Below are 26,182 nucleotides of genomic sequence, written 5' to 3' on the forward strand. Positions count from 1 at the left end.
TGTGGTCCTTTACCTGCCGGTAATCACTCTTCAGCTTGTCTCGGCACTGCTGAAAATTCCGGTGATAGCCATGGTTAGCCATCAGCTTGGCTATATCCTGGAACACCTTCTCATTTTGTGTCGCTCCGTCCAGTTCCTTCTGTATGCGGTCCTCAACCACCACACACAGAAAGGTCTGCACCTCGCTCATCGTCCATGGGTTGGCTTTCCTTCTCTGGTCTTCCATCTTCACAATTCTGTTTATTCTCTGTTGCTCTCACAGGTGTGTTTTCATACATGGCGGGTGATTATTTAAAGCTCCTCGAGCTTCGTTGCGTGTATGACGTAATTTCACCTGACCAATCAGTGGACAACACTGATCACGTGATGTTTTAGTATCGGCTAGTACCGACTAGACCCACCTCTGAAGCAGGTACTAGCCGGTACTAAAAAACGTAACGGGTCCCACCTTCAACCCGCGATGGAAAAGCTCCCAATCAGGGTAGAGTCGTACCGTGTAGAGCTGTACCGGTACAAAAATGTTCGGTGGAAAAGGGGCATTAGTGGCCAGATTGCAGAGTCCTTGCTTGTATATTTAGATGACATCATAGTGTACTCTCCAAATTTCAGCACATACCTTCAACATCTGGAAGAAGTTTTTGCTAGACTGCATAAACATGGACTGAAGTTGAAACCAGACAAATGCAATTTACTACAACAACAAGTGAAGTTTCTTGGTCATGTAGTAGATAAGCATGGGGTTCGTCCAGACCCCTCAAAGATTTCTGCTGTGGTTGACTGGCCCACACCAACCACTGTCAGAGAGGTGTCCGAGAGGTGTCAGAGAGGTGTCAGAGAGCGTTCCTTGGGTTAGCTGGGTATTATAGACGTTTTGTCCCAAATTTTGAAAAGGGGACTGGACAGAAGAATGCCAATCTTCCTTTGATCATCTAAAAACTGTACCAACCCAGTCTTCGCTATTAGCAAATGCAGATTTTACTTTGCCATTCATTGTCTATACTGACGCTAGCAACCATGGACTCGGGGCTGAGCTGGCTCAAAAGCAAGACGGACGTGAACGTGTTGTAGCTTATGCTAGCCATGCCCTGCATCCCACTGAACAGAATGATGTTAATTATAGCTCCTTTAAGCTGGAACTTTTGGAATTGAAGTGGGCGTTCACAGACAAATTTAAAGACTATCTTACTGGGACCAAGTTCATTGTCAACAATCCTGTTGCCCATCTACAGACAGCCAAGTTGGGTGCCACTGAGCAGAGGTGGGTTGCACAGTTAAGGCTCTAGCATGGTTGCCGCGTCTGCTAGCGCAAGCGGTGTTGATGACATTACGATATCATGCCCGCCATGTATAGTGGCGCAAGTCGATGCGCCAGTAGTTGCAATTTTCTCCGTCACAGAGGTGGCACTTCTACGTGACGGTTACCTCTACTCTACAACCACGAAAGTGGAGAAGAAAACAATGCCGCTGTCAAGAGCAGGAACACTGTAATTAATGATACTGCTGCAGTTTTCGGATCATTTTAAGTTTTTAATTCAGTTAATAGAGGTGAAGGTTTGAAGCCCCCGGCATCAAGAGAGTCTCTGCCCTCTTCTTTGCCTTCACGTATCTGTCCCGTAGCTTCTTCCACACATTCTTACAGAACTCTCCCTCTTTCACCAAAGTTCTGCCAATCTCTGTGCACGAGTTTTGGGAGTTTACGTGGTCCCTGTGCTGTTTCACTGCAGTTTCGTACAGCTGCCTGTACAAACGCACCTCCTGACTGAGCCGGTCTCACATCGGTCCATCCGGTTTTTCGTTGGTGGCGCCACCAAGTTACAAAAATCGATTGGTGCACGACAACGCGCTGCGCCGTCTGTTCAAGGGAAGCACCATGCCTGAAATGTCATTTTGACGTCACGGTGCGACACTGCCGTGACAGACGCGGCAACCATGCTAGCGCCTTTAGCCTCTTTTGACTTTGAGGTGAAGTATCATACGGGAAATCACCCAGATTTCAACGACATCCGGCCCGCCTAAACAATTGGAGTGGCCCACTTAACAATCCCTCTAAACATGGCCTATTTTTTAAAATGGTATTTTCCTATTATAAAATATCCACACTTAATTATTAAGGTTGGCATTCCAATTAAGATTTACCTTATTTACGAATTTACCACACACACACACAATGGTATATTCTAACTTGACTTTGCTTGTGATCAACGGTCAAGTGCGCGTGGGCGAGCTAACGAAAGAAAAGCAGAAAACAAAATGTCGAAACGGAAAATAGATTCGAAGTGTAGAGTTTTTAAACAGTATCCTAGCTTGCAGGGTCAAGTGAGGAGAGACATGGTGGCTAAGCTAAAAAGTGGATTAGCTGCCCAGCAGAGTACAATGCTATGCCAAACACAGATGAACCTGTCATCCGTTCGGGCCAGCTTCAAGGTAGCTAAACTGATAGCAAGCTGTGGAAAGTCGTTCAGTGATGGGGAGTTCATTAAGAAGTGTTTGAATGCTGTCGCGGAGGAGGAGGTCTGTCCGCATCTAAAGTAACCAGGCGAATAGAAGAAATAGGACATAATGTCAAGCTAAAAGAAAAAACTAAAGATTTTGTGTGTTTTGCATTGGCAATGGATGAGAGCAATGACGTGCAGGACATAGCACAACTGCTGATTTTTATTTGGGGAGTTAATTCAAATTTTGAAGTGTCCGAGGAGCTGGCAGCTCTACAAAGTCTCACAGATACTATGACAGGAGAAGATATTTTTGTAAAGTACGTCAAACGATGGAAGAGTTGGGTTTAGGCTGGTCTACGCTGGATAGCATCACAACGGACGGTGCTCCGAGTATGATTGGTGCGTCGAGGGGGCTAATGGGGCGCATAAAAAGCGAAATGCAGCGACGAGGTCTCACCCCCCCACTACAAGTCCACTGTGTGATTCTGTCACACGGTGAGGTCAGGTTGGGGTTTTTGTCTTGTCTCCATGTTTTGTCATTTTATTTTGAAAAGTAACTCTCCTCTTGTTTCAGGTCACTTGCCCTTCCTCATGTGTCACTTGTTGGAGTGTCTTCCCTGATTCCTGATTGTGTCCACCTGTTTCCCATTACCCTCATTTGTCTCATAGTCTGCGTCTCCCTTTGTCTTGTGCCTGAGTGTTTCATCTTTTCGTTCACCCAAGCCTGCCATAGCCACAGAGATTCCTGCCTTGTTCGTGCGTTTTCCTAGCCTCGATTTCAAGCCTCCTTCCGAGTGATTTTTTTGTTCATAAGTTTGATAATTTAGTCTAAGTTTTTCATAGCCTTTTGATAGCCTCCTTGCGAGTGATTTTTTGTTCATCAAGTTTGATAATCTAGTCTAAGTTTTTCATAGCCTTTTGATTGCCTCCTTGTGAGTGATTTTTTTGTTCATTAAGTTTAATAATCTAGTCTAAGTTTTTCATAGCCTATTGATAGCCTCCTATAGGAGTGATTTTTTTGTTATAGATTACGTTTCTCGATTTTGTTGAGTGCATTTAGTTGTTTTTGTTTTCCTCTTTTATTTTATAAGTTTTATATATCTATATATATATCTATATATATATATATAGAAGTGTATTTTCATAGCTTTTATTTTATCACGTCGTAGTGGTGGTTGAAACATCCTAAATAAACCCTGCCTTATTTGGATTTTCTGCATCTGAGTCCTCCTTTCCAGCCCCGTTCTGACAGATTCACCAGCAAGCACTGTGCTGTAAAGTCCTGAAGTGGGAATCTGTCATGAAGGTAGTTGTGTCCTGCATAAACTTCATCAGAGCAAACGGACTTAAACACAGGCAGTTCCAAGCTTTTCTCTCCGAGCTGGAGTCTACCCATGGAGACTTGCTTTACCACACTGATGTCAGAGTTTTGAAGCGTTTTTACGACTTACTGCCCAAAATCAACGCCTTTGTCCTGACAAAGGGAAAAAACTGTCCCAGAGCTGATCGACGCAGGATGGAAATGGGACCTCGTCTTTTTAACAGATGTGACAGAAAATTTAAACGGCCTCAATTTACAGCTGCAGGGCAAGGGCAAATTAATCTGTGACATGTACTCCCACATCAAAGCATTTGAGGTTAAACTGGTGCTGCTTGTTGGACAAGTGCAAAAACAAGACTTCACCAATCTCTCTGCTACTTGAAGCCTCTCAGCTGAGAAACTAGCGGTTCCGTTCCCAACCGAGAAGTGCAAGGACGCACTGGAAACGCTGAGGGCGGAGTTCAGTGTGCGGTTCCGTGAGCTTCATGACCACGTTTAAGAAATTTGTGTATTCCAGAACCCTTTTGCTGCCGACATTAAAGAAACCCTGCCTTCTCTTCAATTTGAACTGGCTGAGTTGCAGACCTGGGATGTGCTGAAAGACGCATTCAACCCTAGCTGTCTCATAGAGTACTATGCTTCCCTCCCAAACGAGACTCCGGTGTAGGACACCAGTGTATCTTTCAGCAGTCCGTTTACTATATAACCTGTAGCGCACATTACACACACACATAACATCCTGCGAGCAAGGCATGCTGGGACCTGTAGTCCTACTACTACTACAGCTCCCCCTTATTGACCCATCCCACGTGACGTCACAACAAAAGCGTCAGCCATTTTGGACGTGAAAACAAGTAGTCTACCACAGCCAACAACGGAGGAGCGAGGAACATTCAAAGGAAAATATCGATTAGATCAGTAAGGTTTACATCATGCCGGCATATTGTTGCGCGCCTGGGTGTACCAACAGTCAGCAGACGAGGAAAGATTTGTCTTTTTACCGGATCCCCACTGATCTTGAGCGACGGAGAAGATGAGTCGCGGCGATCAATAGGAAAGACTGGCAACCTTCAGTATACCAGCGGTTGTGTAGTGACCACTTTGTTGGAGGTAAGTGTCGAATAAAGATATATAACATATACATATACATGCAAAATAAAGATAAAGCCTGAGAGGGATTTTCCACTGTACACCAGATGATCTCTCACGGCACACTAGTGTTCCCCCGTGCCATTTCAGGGTTGCCTTTCTACTAGATAAAACATAACACAGCGCCTTTAGTAAAGCACTACGACTTGGTCATTGCAATTCTCGTAATAGCAAGATTATAACACTGTGTCAACGGGTTTACATGTCGTTTATCCTGGTGAACAACGTTAAATGAAAAATGTAAACAAACCTTAGCTGTAAAAAGATGGCGCCCACCGGCTCCAGGGACGATCCACTGGTAAAAGGCAGGTCACATAGTCCGACACAAAATATTTGTAGGCATCCAAACTCTTGTATGCCTTTAGATCCTTTCCCGTGTATGGCGATGGGTTTTTTACAACATAAATATAAAGGTCGTGGGGGCCGAAGTTGGGTAAAGACGAGGCGGTGGCATGCTGTCGGACGTCTGTAAACAGCCCTGGTGGAAGCAAGTACACGTCGTTTTCTAAACCTCCAATTTTCAGCTTCTCCAAATACCTCTCCCTCTGCTGGCCCACTAAATGCCCCACCTCGCTGGATAGTGGAGTTTTTTTCTGCATCTTGTTCTTTCTTCTTTTATTCAATTTTCAGTCTGTCTTTATCGTTACTGTTACTATCGTTACTCGCAAATCGTTGTCTTCTATACGTCCAAAATGGCGGTTGCTTTACGAAAGTCACGTGACTGGGAAGGGTCAATAGCTAAGTCTTCCCACATTCAAATAACCTGTTGTGCACCTTCTCTGTGCTTTCTTTGTGAACTAACAATGAAACAAAACTGTAACACAGTATCCTTTTATCACCTTTAACCTTAGCATACTTTTGTGTTTAACTCCAGAACTGTAACATAGACTTATGGATTATAACATCCCAAATCACTTTTCTTTTCCTGGGAACATAACCTTCCATTTTATTCACAGGCGTAGTCTGTCCGGCGGCTTTGTCACCCGACCAACTCTCGTAACAGTCCCTATAGGTCGGAGGTGACTTCTGTTTCTCCTCAGGAGACCTCTATCAGTCTCTACCATATATGACCTTGGAGTGTTGGCTGATCTGACGACTGCTCCTGTAGTCCCTCTCCGTGGTGACCCAGACCTTTTGACCAGCAGACAGCCGAAGTGCTTTTGAGCTGTGCTATCTCAATGTATCTTGAGAAATAGTCTATAATCAACAGATAATCACTCTTGGACCACTCAAATAGATCCATACCCACTTTCTGCCACGGGCGGTCTGGAAGTGGAGTGGACAGCAGTGGTTCTTTGAGCTGTGTTCTGTGTTTTTGACACTGTTCACACCTTTCCACCATTTGACCTATCTGGGTGGAAATGCCAGAAATGCTCTGGCTCTGCATTTTGAGATCCCCTGATGTCCTTCATGCAGTAGCTGTAGCACATCTGTTCTTAAGGAGGGCTGAATGACCAGTCTCTCCCCTTTCATAAGCAGGTCGTGAGTGGTGTGGAGATCAGTTCTGTCCCGCCAGTATGGGCTGATTTGCGGGTTAGCCTCACAGCTCTGTGGCCACCCTTTGAGGCAGTGCTCTATTACTTTTGTGCACACATCATCTTCCTTCTGTGCCTTTTTTATCTCCTCCAGCCTCTTCCCCTTAGCTGGGAGAGAAGACATAATACAGTCCACAAAAACCTCAACTTCCTTCTCCAGCTGTAGATCACCTGCTGTATGTGGACCCTCCAGGGGAGCTCTGGAGAGGGCATCTGCTGTGATGAGTTTCTTCCCTGGAACATGTACAATTGTGTAGGAGAATCGCAGCAGCCACAGACGAAACTTCAGGATCCGTGGCGGGAGGTCGTCTAACACTCATGTGCTCAGCAGTAGAACCAATGGCTTATGATCTGTCTGCAGTGTGAAGTGCAGACCTAAAAGGTATGATGTGAGTCTCTCACATGCCCATGTGGCCGCCAAAGCCTCCTTTTCTATTTGTGCGTAGCGCTTCTCGGTGTCTGTTAATCTTCTAGAAATGTATGACACTGGTCGCCAGGAGCCGTCAGTCTGTTGCTGGGTGAGTTTGGCACCCAGGCCGTATGGCGACGCATCAGCTGCAACCTTTGTCTCAGCAGTGTTGGAATACTGGGCTAGCACCTCTGGAGAGCTCAATATCTCCTTCAACCTTCGAAAAGCTGTTTCCTGGGGCTCTGCCCATATCCATTCGTTCCTCTCCTTCTGCAGATCTTTTAGTGGCATGGTTAGTGTAGCCAGTTGGGGCAGGAATTTGGCAAGGTAATTTGCCATACCCATAAGACGCTGCACGTCCTCCATGCACGTGGGCTGTGGCAGCTGCTGGATAGCCTTGACTTTATTCGGGTCAGGCTCAATGCCTTTTGCAGATACCCTGTGGCTGACAAATGTGACTTCATCTCTTGCAAATTCGCATTTCTCATTCAGAGTGAGACCTTCCTGCCGTATCTTCTGAAGCACACGGTGCAATCTTTGGTCATGCTCCTGCCTGTCCCTGCCATACACAAGAATGTCATCAGCATGACAGAGCAGTCCATCGTAACCCTCCAACATCTGTGAGGCAGTGCCTCAAAAAGGTCAACCCTCGCAAGGCCCCGGGCCCCGATGGCATTTCAGGTAGGGCCCTCTGGGGGTGCGCTGACCAGCTTGCATGGGTCTTCAGTGATATCTTAAACCTCTCCCTCAGCCTATCCGTACTCCCCACCTGCTTCAAGAGGACCACCATCGTCCCTGTGCCTAAGAACACTTAAGCCACCAGCATGAATGACTATCGCCTGATAGCATTGACCTCTGTCATCATGAAGTGCTTCGAGCGGCTGGTCAAATCATTCATCTGCTCCTCACTGCCTCGCACCCTGGACCCGATGCAGTTTGCATACCGGTCCAACAGGTCTACAGATGACGCCATCGCCCTGACAGTGCACACCGCTCTCTCCCGACTGGAAAAGAGGGATTCGTATGTGAGGATGCTGTTCATTGATTACAGCTCAGCGTTCAACACCATCATCCCCTCCAGACTTGTCTCCAAGCTTGCAGACCTGGGACTAAACACCTCCCTCTGCAAATGGATCTATAGCTTCCTGACGGGGAGGCCACAGGTGGTGAGACTCGGTGACCGCACTTCAGCTACAGTGGTCACAAACACTGGCACCCCCCAGGGTTGTGTGCTCAGCCCCCTCCTGTTCTCCTTGTTCACACATGACTGTGCGTCAACGCACAGTTCCAACCTCATCGTGAAGTTTGCTGATGACACAACCATCGTGGGCCTCATCACTAACATTGACGAGTCAGCCTACAGAGAGGAGGTTGACACCCTAACAACATGGTGTCAGGAGAACCCCCTCTCTCTCAACATCAGCAAAACTAAGGAGATGATTGTGGACTTTAGGAGGCGGCAGGGGGTGGAGCATGCACCCCTGCACATTAACGGATCTGAAGTAGAAAAGGTCAGCTGCTTCAAGTTCCTTGGGGTTAACATCAGCCATGATCTCACCTGGTCTGCCCACACAGACAAGGTGGTCAAAGCTGCCCGGAAACGCCTCTTCTTCCTGAGGAGACTCAAGAAGCTTGGCATGAACACAGTCATCCTCACCAACTTTTATAGGTGCTCTATAGAAAGCATCCTGAGTGGTTCGGGAGCTGCACAGCCATGGACCGTAAGGCCCTACGCAGTGTGGTCCGATCTGCTGAGTGTATCATTGGTAGGAAACTCCCAACCCTTCAGGACATCTACCAAACAAGATGTCTTTGTAGAGCTGGCAGAATCCTAAAAGACTGCCATCACCCATCCTTCAGACTGTTCACCATGCTGCCTTCTGGTAGGCGGTACAGAAGCATCCGGTCTCGCATCCGCAGAATGGAGAACAGTTTCTATCCTAAGGCCATCAGACTCCTAAATGGACTATAATGCACTCTCATCACTTACGCACTCGACACTTACACTTATACTTTACACACTTTATACTTTACACATGCCTACCTCCGCTGCTGTTTGCACTGCAACTTGCAATATTGCACAATATTGTATTTTTTATTTTACCTTATGTTATAGGTTAGTATAGGTCTTAGATTAGCATAGGCTATTATGTGTATTATATGTTCAGTACAGCTCTTGTAATTAGCGTTAAAATGTATATTGTAGTATCCACATTGCCTATTTATTGTTACTGTCTTTGTTAGAGTACTGATGACATGACATGTTACGGCATGTTATGTCTTGTTATGGTAGCTGCTGTACGGTGTCCTGTCCTAAGAATTTCAGTGCCCAGTCCGACTCTGTTGTTCTGTGTATCTGACAATAAAAGACTTGACTTGACTTGACTGGTTTGAGTTTCCCTCATTTCAGGGTTAATAAACTCAATAAACCTTCTTTGTGAAACAGACCCCAGGTCTGACCTGACAGGGCTGAGATTTCTGGCTTTGTTTGTGGTTTTTAACATTACAGAATGAACCTGAGCACAGATGATTAACTGTTCTTGTCCAGCTTTAAAGACTGGCCTTTTTTTTGTCTTTGTTTAACGAAAGAAAATTCTGGATGAACCAGTTTTTTTTGTTTGTTTAAGGTGATAATAAGTGTTTGTTAGGGAAAATATACCTCAGGTGATATGGTGATGTAGATTTGTAATATTATTATTTTTTTTTATGTGTTTTTTTTTTTAATGTGTTGATAGTTGTTTTTTTTGGTTTGTTTTTTTATGGTACTGCACTGCTGCCGGAGCCTTAATTTCTCTTTCGACACTGTACATTTACTGATAAATAAAACCACAAACTGTTTTTGCATTATATTCTACTTTGATTGGCGTAACCTGCAATCCAGCCGCTCAGATGCCGCCTTGTCAAAAATGCAGCAAAGAGATCCTGTAAAATGAAGAAAAAAACAAAGCCGCAATATCCAGAATTCAGAGTGAATTCAGATTTGGTTAGTGACATTCACACTAACCAAAACTGATTTAAAACTGATTAATCGAACAGGCCTAGTTTTCAGCGCCACAATCTTCTCAATTCAGTTTCAATTATCAAATCAAAATATGCAGAAGGAGCAGGCTTTCAAAATATGTATGCAGACTTTTGATGTAGTCTTCATATTGTCCGCATATAGCTTCTACTTAGCTTTAGCTAAATGCTACGTTGTATAAATGGCAGCATGCATGCAGCCCCTAAAATGACTGTTATGTCAAAGCAAATTCATCCAGGTCTAAAATTATATATTATACATATTGGTGATTTGCTAATGTATAAAATCATGTGAATCACTTGTGAATCAAATTCAGATTAGACTTTTAGAATTTCTAAGATAGCCTGTTTTTTCCAAAATGGTGGCAATGGGGCAAAGTGAGCCAAAGGCTATGGGTTAAATTGAGCCAATGGTTCAACTTACCCCACCATAAGGCACTGAAATTCAGTTAAGTCTCTGACATATAAAATGGTATTTCAGCTGATTATACACAACTGGTTTATGACTGTTTGTCATACGTGAACCATTGTAGAAAAGGTATCATGTCAAGAACCTACAAGAGAAAAACAAGCTGGGGCTCAACACCCCTTGAAGAGATGGACAGAGCAGCCAATGATGTGAAGGGTGGAAAGTCCATCAGATCAGTGGCAAAAGAGAGAAATATTGACAGGTTAACATTGTGGAGGTACATGAAAAAGAGGGAGGCAAAAGAAGTAAAAACAGTAGGGTACGGGGGAACAGCAGAAGCAAAGAGAGTCTTCTCAGAGGAGTTGGAGAAGGAGTTGGAAGACCAAGCTCATGGAGCAGTTCCATGGCCTTACTCCAAAGAAATGCCGTGAACTGGCATTGGAATTGGCAGAAAGAAACAATATTCCTACCCCCAGCAACTGGAGAGAGAAAGGTTTAGCTGGTAGGATATGCAAGAAATAACATAACTCAGTAGGTTGGCATAGACTCATTTATTTTGTGTAGTTCAATACAGTACAAATACCTTTTTTAGGTAAAGATTGGTTCAAGAATTTTATGGCACGCCACCATCTCTCCTGCCATATGCCTGAAGCGACATCTTTGGGAAGAGCTACAGCCTTGCATAAAACTATAGTTGGGGAGTTCTTTGACAATCTTGCTAACGTGATGGACAGGTTACAGAATTCATATATAAAAAAAACAAAAAAAACTATTTATGACAACTACACACTTAAGTAAATGTACAACAGACTGACATATGTTTACTTACCAGCTATAATTACCATTGCATATTAAGGAATGTGTACTTGCAAATATGTTTTGTATTCCTGAAGGTTTAACTATTCTGATTATCATCATTGCTCTTTTCTTTGTTTTACATTCATAAATTCCCTCCAAACATGATTTATAATGTTGATCAACAGTACAGACACCAAAGCAGGTAGTGACAGAAAAAGGAAAGAAGCAAGTGGGTGCTATCACATCCGCTGAAAAAGGCGAACTTGTCACTGTGGCCTGTGCAGTCAATGCAACTGGTAATGCAGTCCCTCCCATGTTTATCTTCCCAAGGGTTAGATACAAACACCACTTCATTACAGGAGTACCTCCAGGATCAATTGATACCTCCACCAGATCAGGCTGGATCAGTGAAGACACCTTCGTTGAGTTCCTTGAACATCTCGTTCAGCAGAACAAGTGCTCCCCTGACCTGCCACTGCTGCTAATCTTGAAGCACACATTCCACAGAAGGCTTTGGACATAGAAAAAGCAAATGGTATTGTTATGCTCACAATTCCACCCCACACATCCCATCGCTTGCAGCCTCTGGATAAGAGTGTGTATGGCCCATTTAAGTCCTATTACAACAGAGCTCTTGATGGTTGGATGAGATCCAACCCAGGCAAAACAGCCAACATATACCAAATCCCTGGCTGTGTGAATGATACTTTCATGTCAGCAATGACGCCACAGAATATCTTCTCTGGATTCAGATCTACTGGGATTTTCCCTTACAAGAGAGATGTCTTCTGCGATGCAGAGTTTGAGCCACCCATGGTGTCAGAAAGGGCCAACCTGGAGCAGCAGCCTGCAGCTGCAGGTGATGCACCCGTTTCAACCTCCCTTTCTGCTGAGCTACGTTCACCAGACTCTGCACATGCATGTGCTTCACCAAGTGACACAGCTTCACACCCCAGCAATGCCTATGTGTCTCCTACTGAGACAAAACGGAAAGAACCATCAAAGAGCAAGGAAAGCTGAAGAGGAAACAAACCCAAACAAAAATCACAGTGGAAAGCAGCTCTGAGGAGAGGGATGTTGCCATTGATGACACTTCTGAGCATGAGAGCTCCAGCAATGAAAAAAGTGAACCAGATTCATCCATCCATCCATCCATTATCTTCCGCTGGTCCGGGGATCGGGTCGCGGGGACAGCAGCTTGAGCAAAGAGACCCAGACGTCCCTGTCCCCAGCCACTTCCTCCAGCTCTTCTGGGGGGACCCCGAGGCGTTCCCAGGCCAGCCGAGAAACATAGTCTCTCCAACGTGTCCTGGGTCTACCCCGGGGCCTCTTCCCAGTGGGACGGGCCCGGAACACTCACCGGGGAGGCGTCCAGGAGGGATCCTAACCAGATGCCCGAGCCACCTCATCTGACTCCTCTCGATGCGGAGGAGCAGCGGTTCTACTCCGAGCCCCTCCCGGATGACCGAGCTTCTCACCCTATCTCTAAGGGAGAGCCCAGATACCCTGCGGAGGAAACTCATTTCGGCCGCTTGTATTCGCGATCTCGTTCTTTCGGTCACTACCCACAGCTCGTGACCATAGGTGAGGATAGGAACATAGATTGACCGGTAAATCGAGAGCTTCGCCTTTTGGCTCAGCTCCTTCTTCACCACGACGAGCCGGTGCAGAGCCCGCATCACTGCAGACGCCGCACCGATCCGTCTGTCAATCTCCTGCTCCATTCGTCCCTCACTCGTGAACAAGACCCCGAGATACTTGAACTCCTCCACTTGGGGAAGGATCTCATTCCCGACCCGGAGAGAGCATTCCACCCTTTTCCGGCTGAAGACCATGGTCTCGAATTTGGAGGTGCTGATTCTCATCCCAGCTGCTTCACACTCGGCTGCGAACCGCTCCAGTGAGAGCTGAAGGTCACGGCCCGACGACGCCAACAGAACCACATTGTCCGCAAAAAGCAGAGACCCGATTCTGAGGTCGCCAAACCGGACACCCTCAACGCCCTGGCTGCGCCTAGAAATTCTGTCCATAAAAATTATGAACAGAATCGGTGACAAAGGGCAGCCCTGACGGAGTCCAACCCTCACAGGAAACATGTCCGACTTACTGCCGGCAATGCGGACCAAACTCTGACACCGGTCATACAGAGAGCGAACAGCCCATATCAAGGAGTCCGGCACTCCATACTCCCGGAGCACCCCCCACAAGAGTCCCCGAGGGACACGGTCGAACGCCTTCTCCAAGTCCACAAAAAACATGTAGACCGGTTGGGCGAACTCCCATGCACCCTCCAGGATCCTGCGGAAGGTACAGAGCTGGTCCACTGTTCCACGGCCAGGACGAAAACCACACTGCACCTCCTGAATCCGAGATTCGACTATCCGGCGGATCCTCCTCTCCAGTACCCCCGAAAAGACCTTACCAGGGAGGCTGAGGAGTGTGATCCCCCTATAGTTGGAACACACCCTCAGGTCCCCCTTTTTAAAGAGGGGGACCACCACCCCGATCTGCCAGTCCAGAGGTACTGCCCTCGATGTCCACGCGATGCTGCAGAGGCGTGTCAACCAAGACAGCCCTACAACATCCAGAGCTTTGAGGAACTCAGGACAGACCTCATCCACCCCCGGGGCCTTGCCACCGAGGAGTTTTTTAACCACCTCGGCAACCTCAGCCCCAGAAATGGGAGGCCCCACATCCGAGCTCCCCAACTCTGCTTCCTCATCGGAAGGTGTGTCGGTAGGACTGAGGAGGCCCTCGAAGTATTCCCCCCACCAACTCACGACATCCCTAGTTGAAGTCAGCAAAGCCCCGCCCTCACCATACACGGTGTTGACGGTGCACCGCTTTCCCCCCCTGAGCCGCCGGATGGTGGACCAGAAACTCCTCGAGGCCATCCGGAAATCAGTCTCCATGGCCTCCCCGAACTCTTCCCAAGCCCGAGTTTTTGCCTCAGCAACCGCCGAGGCTGCGTTCCGCTTGGCCTGTCGGTACCCATCAGCTGCTTCCAGAGTCCCACTGGCCAAAAAGGCCCAATAGGACTCCTTCTTCAGCTTGACGGCTTCCCTCACCACTGGGGTCCACCAGCGGGTTCGGGGATTGCCGCCACTAGCACCGACCACCTTACGGCCACAGCTCCGCTCGGCCGCCTCAACAATGGAGGCACGGAACATGGCCCATTCCGGCTCAATGTCCCCCACCTCCCCCGGGACATGGTTGAAGCTCTGTCGGAGGTGGGAGTTGAAACTCCTCCTTACAGGGGATTCCGCCAGCCGTTCCCAACAGACCCTCACAATACGTTTGGGCCTGCCAGGTCTGACTGGCTTCCTCCCCCACCAGCGGAGCCAGCTCACTACCAGGTGGTGATCAGTTGACAGCTCCGCCCCTCTCTTCACCCGAGTGTCCAGGACATACGGACGCAACAATACAACCACAAGGTCGATCATCGAGCTGCGGCCTAGGGTGTCCTGGTGCCAAGTGCACATATGGACACCCTTATGCCTGAACATGGTGTTCGTTATAGACAGTCCGTGCGGAGCACAGAAGTCCAACAACAAAACACCACTCTGATTCAGATCGGGGGGGCCGTTCCTCCCAATCACGCCCCTCCAGGTCTCACTGTCATTGCCCACGTGAGCATTGAAGTCCCCCAGCAGGACGAGGGAGTCTCCCGGAGGAGCACTCTCTAGTGCCTCCTCCAGGGACTCCAAAAAGGGTGGGTACTCTGAACTGCCGTTCGGTGCATAAGCATAAACAACAGTCAGGACCCGTCCCCCCACCCTAAGGCGGAGGGAGGCTACCCTCTCGCTCACCGGGGTAAACCCCAATGTACAGGCGCACAGCCGGGGGGCAATAAGTATGTCCACACCTGCTCTACGCCTCTCACCACGGGCAACTCCAGAGTGGAAGAGAGTCCAACCCCTCTCGAGGAGGCTGGTTCCGGAGCCCAAGCCATGTGTCGAGGTGAGTCCGACTATATCTAGCCGGAACCGCTCAACGTTGCGCACCAGCTCAGGCTCCTTCCCCAGCAGAGAGGTGACGTTCCACGTCCCAAGAGCCAGCTTCAGTAGCCGAGGATCAGACCGCCAAGGTCTCCGCCTTCAGCTGCCACCCAGCTCACAATGCACCCGACCCCCTTGGCCCCTCCCACGGGTGGTGAGCCTGTCGGAAGGGGGACCCGCAGGGTCGGACTGGGAAAAGAAATAGGCCCTGGCATTTTCCCTCTGGACCAGCCCCCTATTGGCCCGACGAATCCACCCCCAAACACGCAGTCACCCGTCCATACCGAACACCAAATGAACAAATACTATACACCTAAACACCATGAACACACACCTAAACACACACTTTCACTGGCATTACATCTTGATCATAGTACAAAACAGAAGTAAAAGTACACAGACGGAAAAAAAGCTTTTGTGTCTCCAAAATGTGTGTGTGTGTGTGTGTGTGTGTTTACTTTATCTTACCTTACAGGAGACAGTCTCAGGGATGGCCATGCACATGTTAGGCGATGAGAAGGCGTCTCATTAGGCTGCTCTTTTCGGCCACCAAGTCAACAACTTTGTCTGTGTCCAAGGACATCAAAATGTCTTTTTCACATGACATTAGCATGAATGCCTCCAGGTGGTCCTGGCCTGTGGTGCTCCGTAATCGGTTTTTAATGAATTTCAGTGTGGAGAAGCTCCGTTCTATGGAAGCAAATCGTAATCAAAATTCAAATTCAAATGCATTATCAGAAATGCTTTTTCATTTTAAGAATGTGGCTGCATTATTTGACTCATAAATAAAATTACTAATCAATCATCCTATTTGCATTTCAATTTTCTTCTTCAAGACTGCTCATTCTTTCACTTAATTCAAATGAAAAGGACAAAGACATTTGAAATTTAATTTTCAAAATATGCCTCAGCAAATAGATACCAAAATTCAATTTGAAATGTAAAAGTTGAAAATTCAAATGCATTATCAGAAATGCTTTTTCATTTTAAGAATGTGGCTGCATTATTTGACTCATAAATAAAATTACTAATCAATCATCCTATTGCATTTCAATTTTCTATGCCATAATCAAAAAGAAAACAAAGCGGACATTGCTTTTTCGTTTTCGTGGTCTGCATGCAAAATATTGCCCACAATTCGATAATGAAAAAGCAATCTGAGCGGCGCAGGAGAGTGACGTCACGCCTGCTGACCGTGCTACCCATCATGTAGGCTACGGAAGGGGGCGGTGTGCATATTTGCTGTACAGTTTAGCTGCCCAGGTGGAGTCAAACAATATATCCGATTCTGATGCCCGTGACCGGGTTGAACGGGTCACAGAGAGCTTGGCTGCATACTCTGCCGTCACAGATTCAGAGGTTAGTGCAGCAAGGGCTAGCGCGTCGCGGCTACGACCGGCCATGATTTTCTGGCCGCAGCCATTAATGAGGCTGAGACAGACGTTGCAAACAGGAGTCGGGGGAATACCTTTCACAGGTAGGATTCAACATTATTATTGGTTGTATTTTGTCAATAGAATATTATTGTACTGTATTTGTGTCTGCCGGCGAAATCGTAGCCAGCAAACGTTAAACTAGGATATGTTTATAGCCGGTGTTATGCCGAGAAGTGCACCCCCTGCTGGTCGTACTTTAAGGAGAGTCTGTGATGGAATGATATGATATAACTACATCATAATTTGTTTACCTAATTGAATTAACGGATGCAAATCTCAATAAGTCCAAATTTGTATATAAAATTAAAATAACCAAATTTCATAGTTTCAGGTTCATTTTTATATCATTTCATCTGGGCTATAATGAGTTGAGATTGTTAATAGAAAATGTATCCAACCTTCTTTCGTGTTGACTACAAAAGTATTAGTCACGGCCCTTACTTTTGAATATATGTCCAATAATATAAAAATAGTTAGGAATAGGAATACTCTAAACTCTACAATTGTCGGATTATCATAATTGTACACGTATTATTAATTTACATGAAGAGATGTGAAAAAAAGATGCACGAATGAAACACCATTGTCAGCTCAATATTATTTTTTTTGGATAAATGTAATAATCCACACCTGAAACGGTTTACGCGCGCTCCGTGAATGGGAATGCACTTCTCGGCAGAACACCTCTGTTTACACGGCTATTAGGCCAACGGAGACTTCATAAATCATATATTCCATAACACAGGCTTAGATTACAACTAACACAAGAATGCTACTTTTGAAATAATGCAAATATTACTGTTATAACATTGACCATCAGATTTTACTCAGGTTTATTAATGACGTTTATTATGCCTGTATTATTCACATGTAATTCTTTCATCCTAACAAAAGTATTTACCTCATGTCTCATACCCACCCCTCAGATTGTCCGACTGAGAGTTGGTGTTATTCCCTCCATCTTGGGCTTACAGGTTCACCTAATAAGAGTAGGTGTATCATCATAAGGCTATTAGCATTCATAAATTGAAATATTATCAATAACAGGGCGGAGTGAAATACTTATCCCAGTGTGTGTGTATTTTTATATATTTTAATATTATGTTTCTTCATTTTAGCCAGAAAAGGGCAGGACAACATGTTCTTCCAGAAAAGCTGAAGAGAGCCTGTCTGTGGCCACTCAGGATGACCCAGAAGCTTCAACCTCAAACTCACTAACTCAGCCTAATGATTTGAGTATTTCTTTTTTAAACATCATATCAAAATTACCGTTCTAAATATGTTAAATAGCTACTTCTCGGGCTGCACGGTGGTGTGGTGGTTAGCACCGTCGCCTCACAGCAAGAAGGTTCCAGGTTCAACACCCAGCTGGGGCCTTTCTGTGTGGAGTTTGCATGTTCTCCCCGTGTATGCGTGGGTTCTCTCCGGGTACTCCGGCTTCCTCCCACTGTCCAAAAATCATGCATGTTAGGTTGATTGGCATCTCTAAATTGTCCTTAGGAGTGAGTGTGAGCGTGCATGGTTGTTTGTCCCGTTTGTCTCTATGTGGCCCTGCGATGGACTGGCGGCCTGTCCAGGGTGTACCCCGCCTCTCGCCCATTGACTGCTGGGATAGGCTCCAGCCCGCCCGCGACCCGATCGACGGATTCAGCGGTATAGATAATGGATGGATGGATAGCTACTTCTCAATATTTATACTGGTGGATGTTGTGGACAATGCTTTGTACTACATCGCATGGTTTGTAGTCCTCCAGATTCTGCAAAAGCTGTCCTGTGGTGTGTGCCATGCAAGCTTGGTCAGAGATGCTGTACCTTCATCATTTCATGATAGCTACCACTTTCTAGCCCTGAAAAACAACGGTGTATTAGTGATTCCATCATGTGGCACAGTGAAGGTGCTGAGAGCTGCAGAGTGGGTGATTCGCCAAGCTTCAGCAAAGCTGTAAAGACGACGACAGTCACGTACATCATCCGGGAGGAGAACGGAGGATGTTTTTCAGCTTGGGGAACACATTGAGGAGACAAAGTTTGGCATCAACAACCATTATTCCAACTTGTTGTCATTGTTTGTGTCTGTGTTTCTGAAAATAAGGCTCCACCACATTGGCAAACTGACCTCTCTTGACCTGCATAAAAGGGAGCATGAGACAGAAGCTCTGCAAAACACTCCTCTTTCAGGGCTTTTAGCTCATTTTGTTTTGCTTTAGGTTGATACCATTCAAAATATTAAAACTTGTGTATATACAACTACCTTCTTGTACAGTGTTTTTTATATTCTTTATATTTTATTATAGTATTTCAATTTATGAATGCTAATAGCCTTATGATGATACACCTACTCTTATTAGGTGAACCTGTAAGCCCAAGATGGAGGGAATAACACCAACTCTCAGTCGGACAATCTGAGGGGTGGGTATGAGACATGAGGTAAATACTTTTGTTAGGATGAAAGAATTACATGTGAATAATACAGGCATAATAAACGTCATTAATAAACCTGAGTAAAATCTGATGGTCAATGTTATAACAGTAATATTTGCATTATTTCAAAAGTAGCATTCTTGTGTTAGTTGTAATCTAAGCCTGTGTTATGGAATATATGATTTATGAAGTCTCCGTTGGCCTAATAGCCGTGTAAACAGAGGTGTTCTGCCGAGAAGTGCATTCCCATTCACGGAGCGCGCGTAAACCGTTTCAGGTGTGGATTATTACATTTATCCAAAAAAAATAATATTGAGCTGACAATGGTGTTTCATTCGTGCATCTTTTTTTCACATCTCTTCATGTAAATTAATAATACGTGTACAATTATGATAATCCGACAATTGTAGAGTTTAGAGTATTCCTATTCCTAACTATTTTTATATTATTGGACATATATTCAAAAGTAAGGGCCGTGACTAATACTTTTGTAGTCAACACGAAAGAAGGTTGGATACATTTTCTATTAACAATCTCAACTCATTATAGCCCAGATGAAATGATATAAAAATGAACCTGAAACTATGAAATTTGGTTATTTTAATTTTATATACAAATTTGGACTTATTGAGATTTGCATCCGTTAATTCAATTAGGTAAACAAATTATGATGTAGTTATATCATATCATTCCATCACAGACTCTCCTTAAAGGTCCCATGGCATGAAAATTTCCATTTCAGAGGTTTTTGAGCCTTAAAATGAGTTTCTCTAGCCTCCTTAAGTCACCCCAGTGAGTAGAAATTGCGAAATGTATTCACAGAGCAGTACAGCATTTCCTCCGTGTTTTGAACAGAGCGCCTCGAATTGTCTCGTTGACTCAAGGCTCCTGGCATGACATCATGCCCAGAGTGGTGTAAAAAGAGAGTGGCGACACTCCCATAGACTTCTATTGAAAGAAAGGAATGCGGAAGTCACGTGGGTCACGGAGACGCCACAGTTCCAAACAACGGACGCAGCTCCGTTAACCTCAATTGCTCGTCAAGAACAATTACTGGTAAGTTAATAAAATAACAGCATTTTAAACGTTTTTTTACATTTTTAAGCATTATCTATCAGAAGTATACTCTTAGACATCGTTATTTTTACATTTGGTTAGCATGAAATGTCGATGTTGATGTTAAAAATGGAATGGATTTAGGGACCTAGCTTAAAGCTTGGTAACGGAGGCTAACGTGAGGTAATTAACGTGATCATTTCACTAAAGTCCGTTAACTTTTTATTGTCAGGTGACATTGTGTAAAGTTGTTTTGATTGTTAGGTTTTAAAACATTACCAAAATACTATATATTTAATACATTTTTGGTATTTCTGACGTATTTTCTCCGGTAAATTGATTAAATTACAACATTTTTGGCATAGTGAGGCATTAGCTGACTGTTCTTTAATTAAGTAAGTTTTTTTCAGCATGACTTTGCAGCTGTGATAATAAATTTATTAATTTCTCTGTTGTTGTCAGGGAGGTCAGCAGATGTGGTGCTCGCTGCTGCCATGGATCAACCCTTAGGACTTCAGAACTTTTCTACAATGTCCAAACCCTTGAATTTGATCAAATACAGTTCATTGTTGCAGATTAATCTACCCAACAGTAGAGATAGCAGTAAAATAACTTCTTTATTAAGGCTTGTTTTACATGTTCTATGATGACATTTTATAATAAAATGTTTGGTTTAAATCTGTTTTGTTTATTTTTTTCACAACTGACACATTTATTTTGTCATTAATATGGTTTTAACCAGAAAAATTAAATTCATATTTTAATCCATCCATTCATTATACCCGCTGAATCCGTCGATCGGGTCGCGGGAGGGGGGGGCTCATTGTCCATCTGACACCAGAGAGAACAGACAGACTGAATGACATCTTCTACAGATAGAGTGTTTGGGACAACAGGAGTAAATCCTGGGAACAGACAGTAACATCATGCTCTGTTGAAGGATGTAGATCTGAAGGTAAGCTGGACCTCTGGCATGATTCAGTATAAAGGAGGACGAGGTAGCTGCCCCCTGCTAGCATGCAGGGGTACCCTCTACGATTTAAAATGGTGATAAATGTGTCTCTGTGCTCCAAAAAAGAAAAACGTTGATTAAAATACATAGTCGGTGAAGTGATCAATGCACATTATGGGTCAATATTTACCGAAAATTGCGTCGTAAATGTTAAAGTTATCGTTTTTGTGCTCCGTCCCGCTAAAACCCGTTCAAACTGACTGACAGCGCTGTGATGTTTGGAACTCCGGAGGCTCACATGAACCACGTGACAGCCCTAGCGGCGACTTCAAAGCGTGTCGCAACTCTGTATTACTCTATAGCTCTGATCATGCCAGGATAGAGCTCATCAAAATTTCCCACCCCCTCTCTCCGCCACGCCCTCTGTCTCCACCCACTGCTGGTAAACTACCTGTATCTTACCCGCCCAACTCATGTGGAGTAGACCGAGACTCGCCACGACTGAAGACAGTCACAGAAGATACAGCAATGGCTTCCAAACGACTTTACCATGCGAAATGTACAGTGCCAGGATGTGAAGATGAAGAGAAGAATATGTTTCCGCTTCCATCCTCTGTCCCTTTGAAAACGGAATGGCTAATTTCATTTAGAGGGACAGGTGCCCATGCATGTTCCAAAGAGCGTCAGTGTTTGCGCGACACATTTCAGAGGAATGCTTTCACAACCCTACACCTGAAGTTGAAGCCTGGATCAGTGCCAAGCCTTGCCGGTCCATCAGCTACCCACACCGATCAAGTAAGTCATAATTATTTGCTAGCCGCTAGCTACTTTATGGGTACCAGCTAACTAGCCAACATTAGCTGTGGAGGTATTTATCCATGAAACCTACACTGCGCTGCAAAACCAATACTCTGTTAAACTGGTTAGATTTGGAAAATTGGTTGTAAAACAAGACATTTGTCTTTTGACCAAGTATCTTACGTGTAGGGGACTACATACAGCATGAATACTTAGGTAAGCAAGTCTAGTTATGTTCTGCGGCTAGACGTCTGTTACACGGAAAATGACGCCCGACGATAACAATTCATATTTTGTAAGCCTTTCTTTAGATTGGTGACTTTATATTTTGTAAGCATTTGTTACGGTTTGGTGACTTTTTTTTAACGTCGAGTCGTTTCTGCTATTTCATGTGTGATATGCGATCGGGTGTTGTGGCTAGGTGAAGGGTGTTTAGCAAACGTTTGCTGACTACCCTCGAACATACACCATTACGTATCTGTCAATTCGAACACAGTTTTGACTTCAAATCTGTCGTGACACGTCAGTTTATCACGAGTGTAATGCTCGGCTTTCGAACCATGAGATGTGTGCTCTCTGTCTGCATCAGGTTCACTCTTCACTGGCCAGCACATCAAGTGCTCACGTCCAGACATCCCGGAGCAGGGATGCTGCCTGCCAGACTGACCCCATTGTCAATAGGACTGCAGCCACACCGAAGAATGTTGTCTTTCTCTATACTGGAATGCTTTGCAGGTGAGATGTTTTACCTTGTAGTTGTTGAAAGTTTTTTTTGTCTGAAATGTCATAATTGAGCCGGGTTTCTCCCGCACTATAAGGCACAAAACACCTAGACCAGGTCCCCTGAAAAGATTGTCTTGTGAATGTAATTTATATTTGATTTACCAAAAAATGTATACTTTTAGGGGGTTTTCAGATCATAGTTCCTATGAAACTTCACAATATATGAAAAGCTTTTTCCAAAATGTTTTATACCTACTTTCAAAAATATTGTTTTTTTTTGTTACTACCATTAAAAGCAGCATTTAAATGTTTCAAATGCTATCTCAGCTGATATCACTTTCCTGATGCTTGAAATCAGATTTTTTAAAAAAAGTAATAAGAACAGCTTCTATAGCATTTTGGAAAAGAGCTTTTCATATGCTCTCCCATGATGATGCATGTGTCTCTACCAGCTAACCCCCACCACCATGACAAATGAAAATTCTGTGAGAAACACCGTTTACACATTGTTTCTTGTTCTTTCAGACTGTACTTGGCGGCGATCCACTTTAATGAAAATGCGAACCGACCACAGGCCCAGACAGCAGACGGTGTACCTCTCTTCAAAATCTCCTTTCCCAAATCCAAGAAGGGGGAGTGCACAGTCAAACGTCAAAAGACTAAGCCAACCTTTGGTAAGACCTCAAAAGTTCAAGAATTCAAGTCCAACTACTTTTGCCTTTATCAAATTTACTGAGGTTAATTCCAACAAATAGGAATACAAAAAATGTGAGAAATAGAAATCTAAACAAACATAAATATATATATATAGAACAAATATAAATATATAAATAAACATTGAAATGTACAAATGACTCACTGAAATATACAAATGTTGTGTGTGTACAGTGTGTATGAATGTTCTGTGTGAAAAGGGTATGTGGATGTCCTGATGGACCTAATTTTTCACACGCGAGGCAGTCTAAACCCGGTGCAGTGTCCTTCATCATCGGGGTACTCGGCACGGATACGCAGGACCACACAGGCAGGAATGACCACTCTGATCCGGCGACCCAAAAAGCCCCAGCACCACGCCACGAACTGCCTGTAGGCCAAATACCTGAAGCGCCTGGAAGAACAGATAGAAAAAATTACACTTGAAGAGAATGTTGTTGTTCTTCTGTTATTGCTATGTTGTACATATTTACATATTCCTATGGATTATTCTTCATTGTGTTTTAATAATGTCTTGTAAATAAATATACAAACACTCTTCATACTGTCTGCATAGTTGGATTATCAGGCTCTGTTGGGTGGGTGTACTGTAAACTCTTATGTATGTGGCTATGAGTGATTATTTTACAACGCTTACCGATGGGTTCTTCTCAGGCGTAAACTGCCAAACAGGTAGATCCAAATGTTTACAGTGTTACCTGAGGGATCTCCATGCAGCATCTATTCTCCCTTTCTGTGGGCATTATCTCGCAAATTCCACATTGACACCTATTATTTAAAAAAAAAAAGGCAGTGTAATGATATTCTGTTTTCAGGTAATGCCGGCAAATATAACAATGAAACATCTTTAGTGGCAAGTAAATGAGTTAACATGTGAGCATGGAGAATAATTACATGCTGGTCATAATACTATCATGTTTTTTGCATGCCATATTCTACTGTATAACTACATGGGCAACGAACAGCTGGCTGTTCCCAGTGAAGACAGGCTACTAAAAAAGGTGTACACAGAAATATGTGGCATAAGTTTCATTCCGTGTAGTTACACTTTGGATCCAGCACTTGGTCAGGATATGATGAGGTATGTTTTTTTTTTTTGTATATTACAGCATGTAAACCTTTTTGTCTAGCAAACTTGGTCCCCTTATGTCAACACTGGGTGGAGAATCATTTGCATGTTGGCAATGTGTACTATGGGAAATACTTTGGCAGTGTTACTGTTGTACAATGCAAGGCGACATTGAGAAAGTTACTTGGTGTAGAGACTGGAGATGCCAGCAGCCATACTCACTAATGTTAGCACTGCAAATACGTGCCCACATTACAAAATAAGTTGGGAACTTATACGTTTTGTAAGCAAAAATAATATTTTAGGTAGTCCTGATGTAGTGACTACAATTTCTGCTCTAATTAGGCTACCGTAGGCTAAGCCACTGCTAGTATCTGCGCACCTCAGTGGTTCGAACCGACCCAACTATAAACGTTTCCAGACATAACATTTCAAACTCACCATTCTGAGACGTTTTGCTGAAGGCGCTGCTGATCTGCAGTTTGTTGCTGAACTGCCTGCGCCTCGCTTCAGGGTCCGATTCCGGGTCGAAGGCGAACAGTACGATGGTTTGCTCACCTGCCATTTCTATTTTTTTTTCCTACTAGCAGGCAGCTAACATGCGCGGAGCCAAAACAGAGAATCAGACACGCCCCCATTCAGCCATGACACACCCCTCGCGCTCCTCCTTGCTTCTCATTAGGAAAACAGGGCACTGGAGAGAGCTCTGAAATGCGGCTTTCTTCTAAGTGGCCAAATCTGCGTTTTTCGGGTGAATTTTGAGAACGCCTGGGGGTATAACATCCTGAAGCCTCCGAAAGCCCATTTAAAGTGCCGCTACTATACCATGCCATGGGAACTTTAAAGTACGACCAGCAGGGGGTGCACTTCTCGGCATAACACCGGCTATAAACATATCCTAGTTTAACGTTTGCTGGCTACGATTTCGCCGGCAGACACAAATACAGTACAATAATATTCTATTGACAAAATGCAACCAATAATAATGTTGAATCCTACCTGTGAAAGGTATTCCCCCGACTCCTGTTTGCAACGTCTGTCTCAGCCTCATTAATGGCTGCGGCCAGAAAGTCATGGCCGGTCGTAGCCGCGACGCGCTAGCCCTTGCTGCACTAACCTCTGAATCTGTGACGGCAGAGTATGCAGCCAAGCTCTCTGTGACCCGTTCAACCCGGTCACGGGCATCAGAATCGGATATATTGTTTGACTCCACCTGGGCAGCTAAACTGTACAGCAAATATGCACACCGCCCCCTACCGTAGCCTACATGATGGGTAGCACGGTCAGCAGGCGTGACGTCACTCTCCTGCGCCGCTCAGATTGCTTTTTCATTATCGAATTGTGGGCAGTATTTTGCATGCAGACCACGAAAACGAAAAAGCAATGTCCGCTTTGTTTTCTTTTTGATTATGGCATAGAATGTGCAGTCTTGAAGAAGAAAATTGAAATGCAATAGGATGATTGATTAGTAATTTTATTTATGAGTCAAATAATGCAGCCACATTCTTAAATTGAAAAAGCATTTCTGATAATGCATTTGAATGTTCAACTTTTACATTTCAAATTGAATTTTGGTATCTATTTGCTGAGGCATATTTTGAAAATTAAATTTCAAATGTCTTTGTCCTTTTCATTTGAATTAAGTGAAAGAATGAGCAGTCTTGAAGAAGAAAATTGAAATGCAAATAGGATGATTGATTAGTAATTTTATTTATGAGTCAAATAATGCAGCCACATTCTTAAAATGAAAAAGCATTTCTGATAATGCATTTGAATTTGAATTTTGATTACGATTTGCTTCCATACCGTTCACATGCCACTTGGGTAACAGACAGGGTGAGAAGGAATTTATATCCCAGTCCAATAAGGTGGTAGGCATCCGTTAACAAATTGTAACGAGAGAGGATGTGGTGGCAGCACACTGGACAGTTTTTGCATGAT

The 26,182-nt window shown here is 44.5% G+C and overlaps 1 protein-coding gene and 2 long non-coding RNA genes across 4 annotated transcripts; 2 read left to right on the top strand and 1 right to left on the bottom strand.

Annotated features, from left to right (window-relative positions):
* The first annotated feature begins 10,410 nt into the window (after window positions 1-10,410).
* On the top strand, window positions 10,411-12,094 carry LOC142390078 (uncharacterized). Its single transcript, XM_075475447.1, is given in 4 exon segments — window positions 10,411-10,661; window positions 10,663-10,778; window positions 10,869-11,010; window positions 11,827-12,094. Coding segments are annotated over 4 exon segments (777 nt in total).
* Window positions 12,095-21,315: 9,221 nt separating this feature from the next.
* LOC142389983 (uncharacterized) lies at window positions 21,316-24,038 on the top strand. 2 transcript variants are annotated; one of them, XR_012770422.1, is made up of 4 exons: window positions 21,316-21,732; window positions 22,325-22,470; window positions 22,984-23,132; window positions 23,347-24,038. It is a non-coding gene; the product is annotated as an uncharacterized LOC142389983 (long non-coding RNA). The 2 variants fall into 2 exon arrangements; XR_012770421.1 differs by lacking the exon at window positions 21,316-21,732 and having other exon boundaries at window positions 22,158-22,470.
* Window positions 23,328-25,051, bottom strand: LOC142389982 (uncharacterized). The gene is made up of 3 exons (XR_012770420.1): window positions 24,683-25,051; window positions 23,810-23,940; window positions 23,328-23,566 (listed from the first exon to the last, which is right to left on the bottom strand). It is a non-coding gene; the product is annotated as an uncharacterized LOC142389982 (long non-coding RNA).
* Between the last annotated feature and the right edge of the window lie 1,131 nt (window positions 25,052-26,182).

This window comes from Odontesthes bonariensis, chromosome 10 (genome assembly GCF_027942865.1).
Source record: "Odontesthes bonariensis isolate fOdoBon6 chromosome 10, fOdoBon6.hap1, whole genome shotgun sequence".
In the NCBI taxonomy this organism is placed as follows: domain Eukaryota; kingdom Metazoa; phylum Chordata; class Actinopteri; order Atheriniformes; family Atherinopsidae; genus Odontesthes; species Odontesthes bonariensis.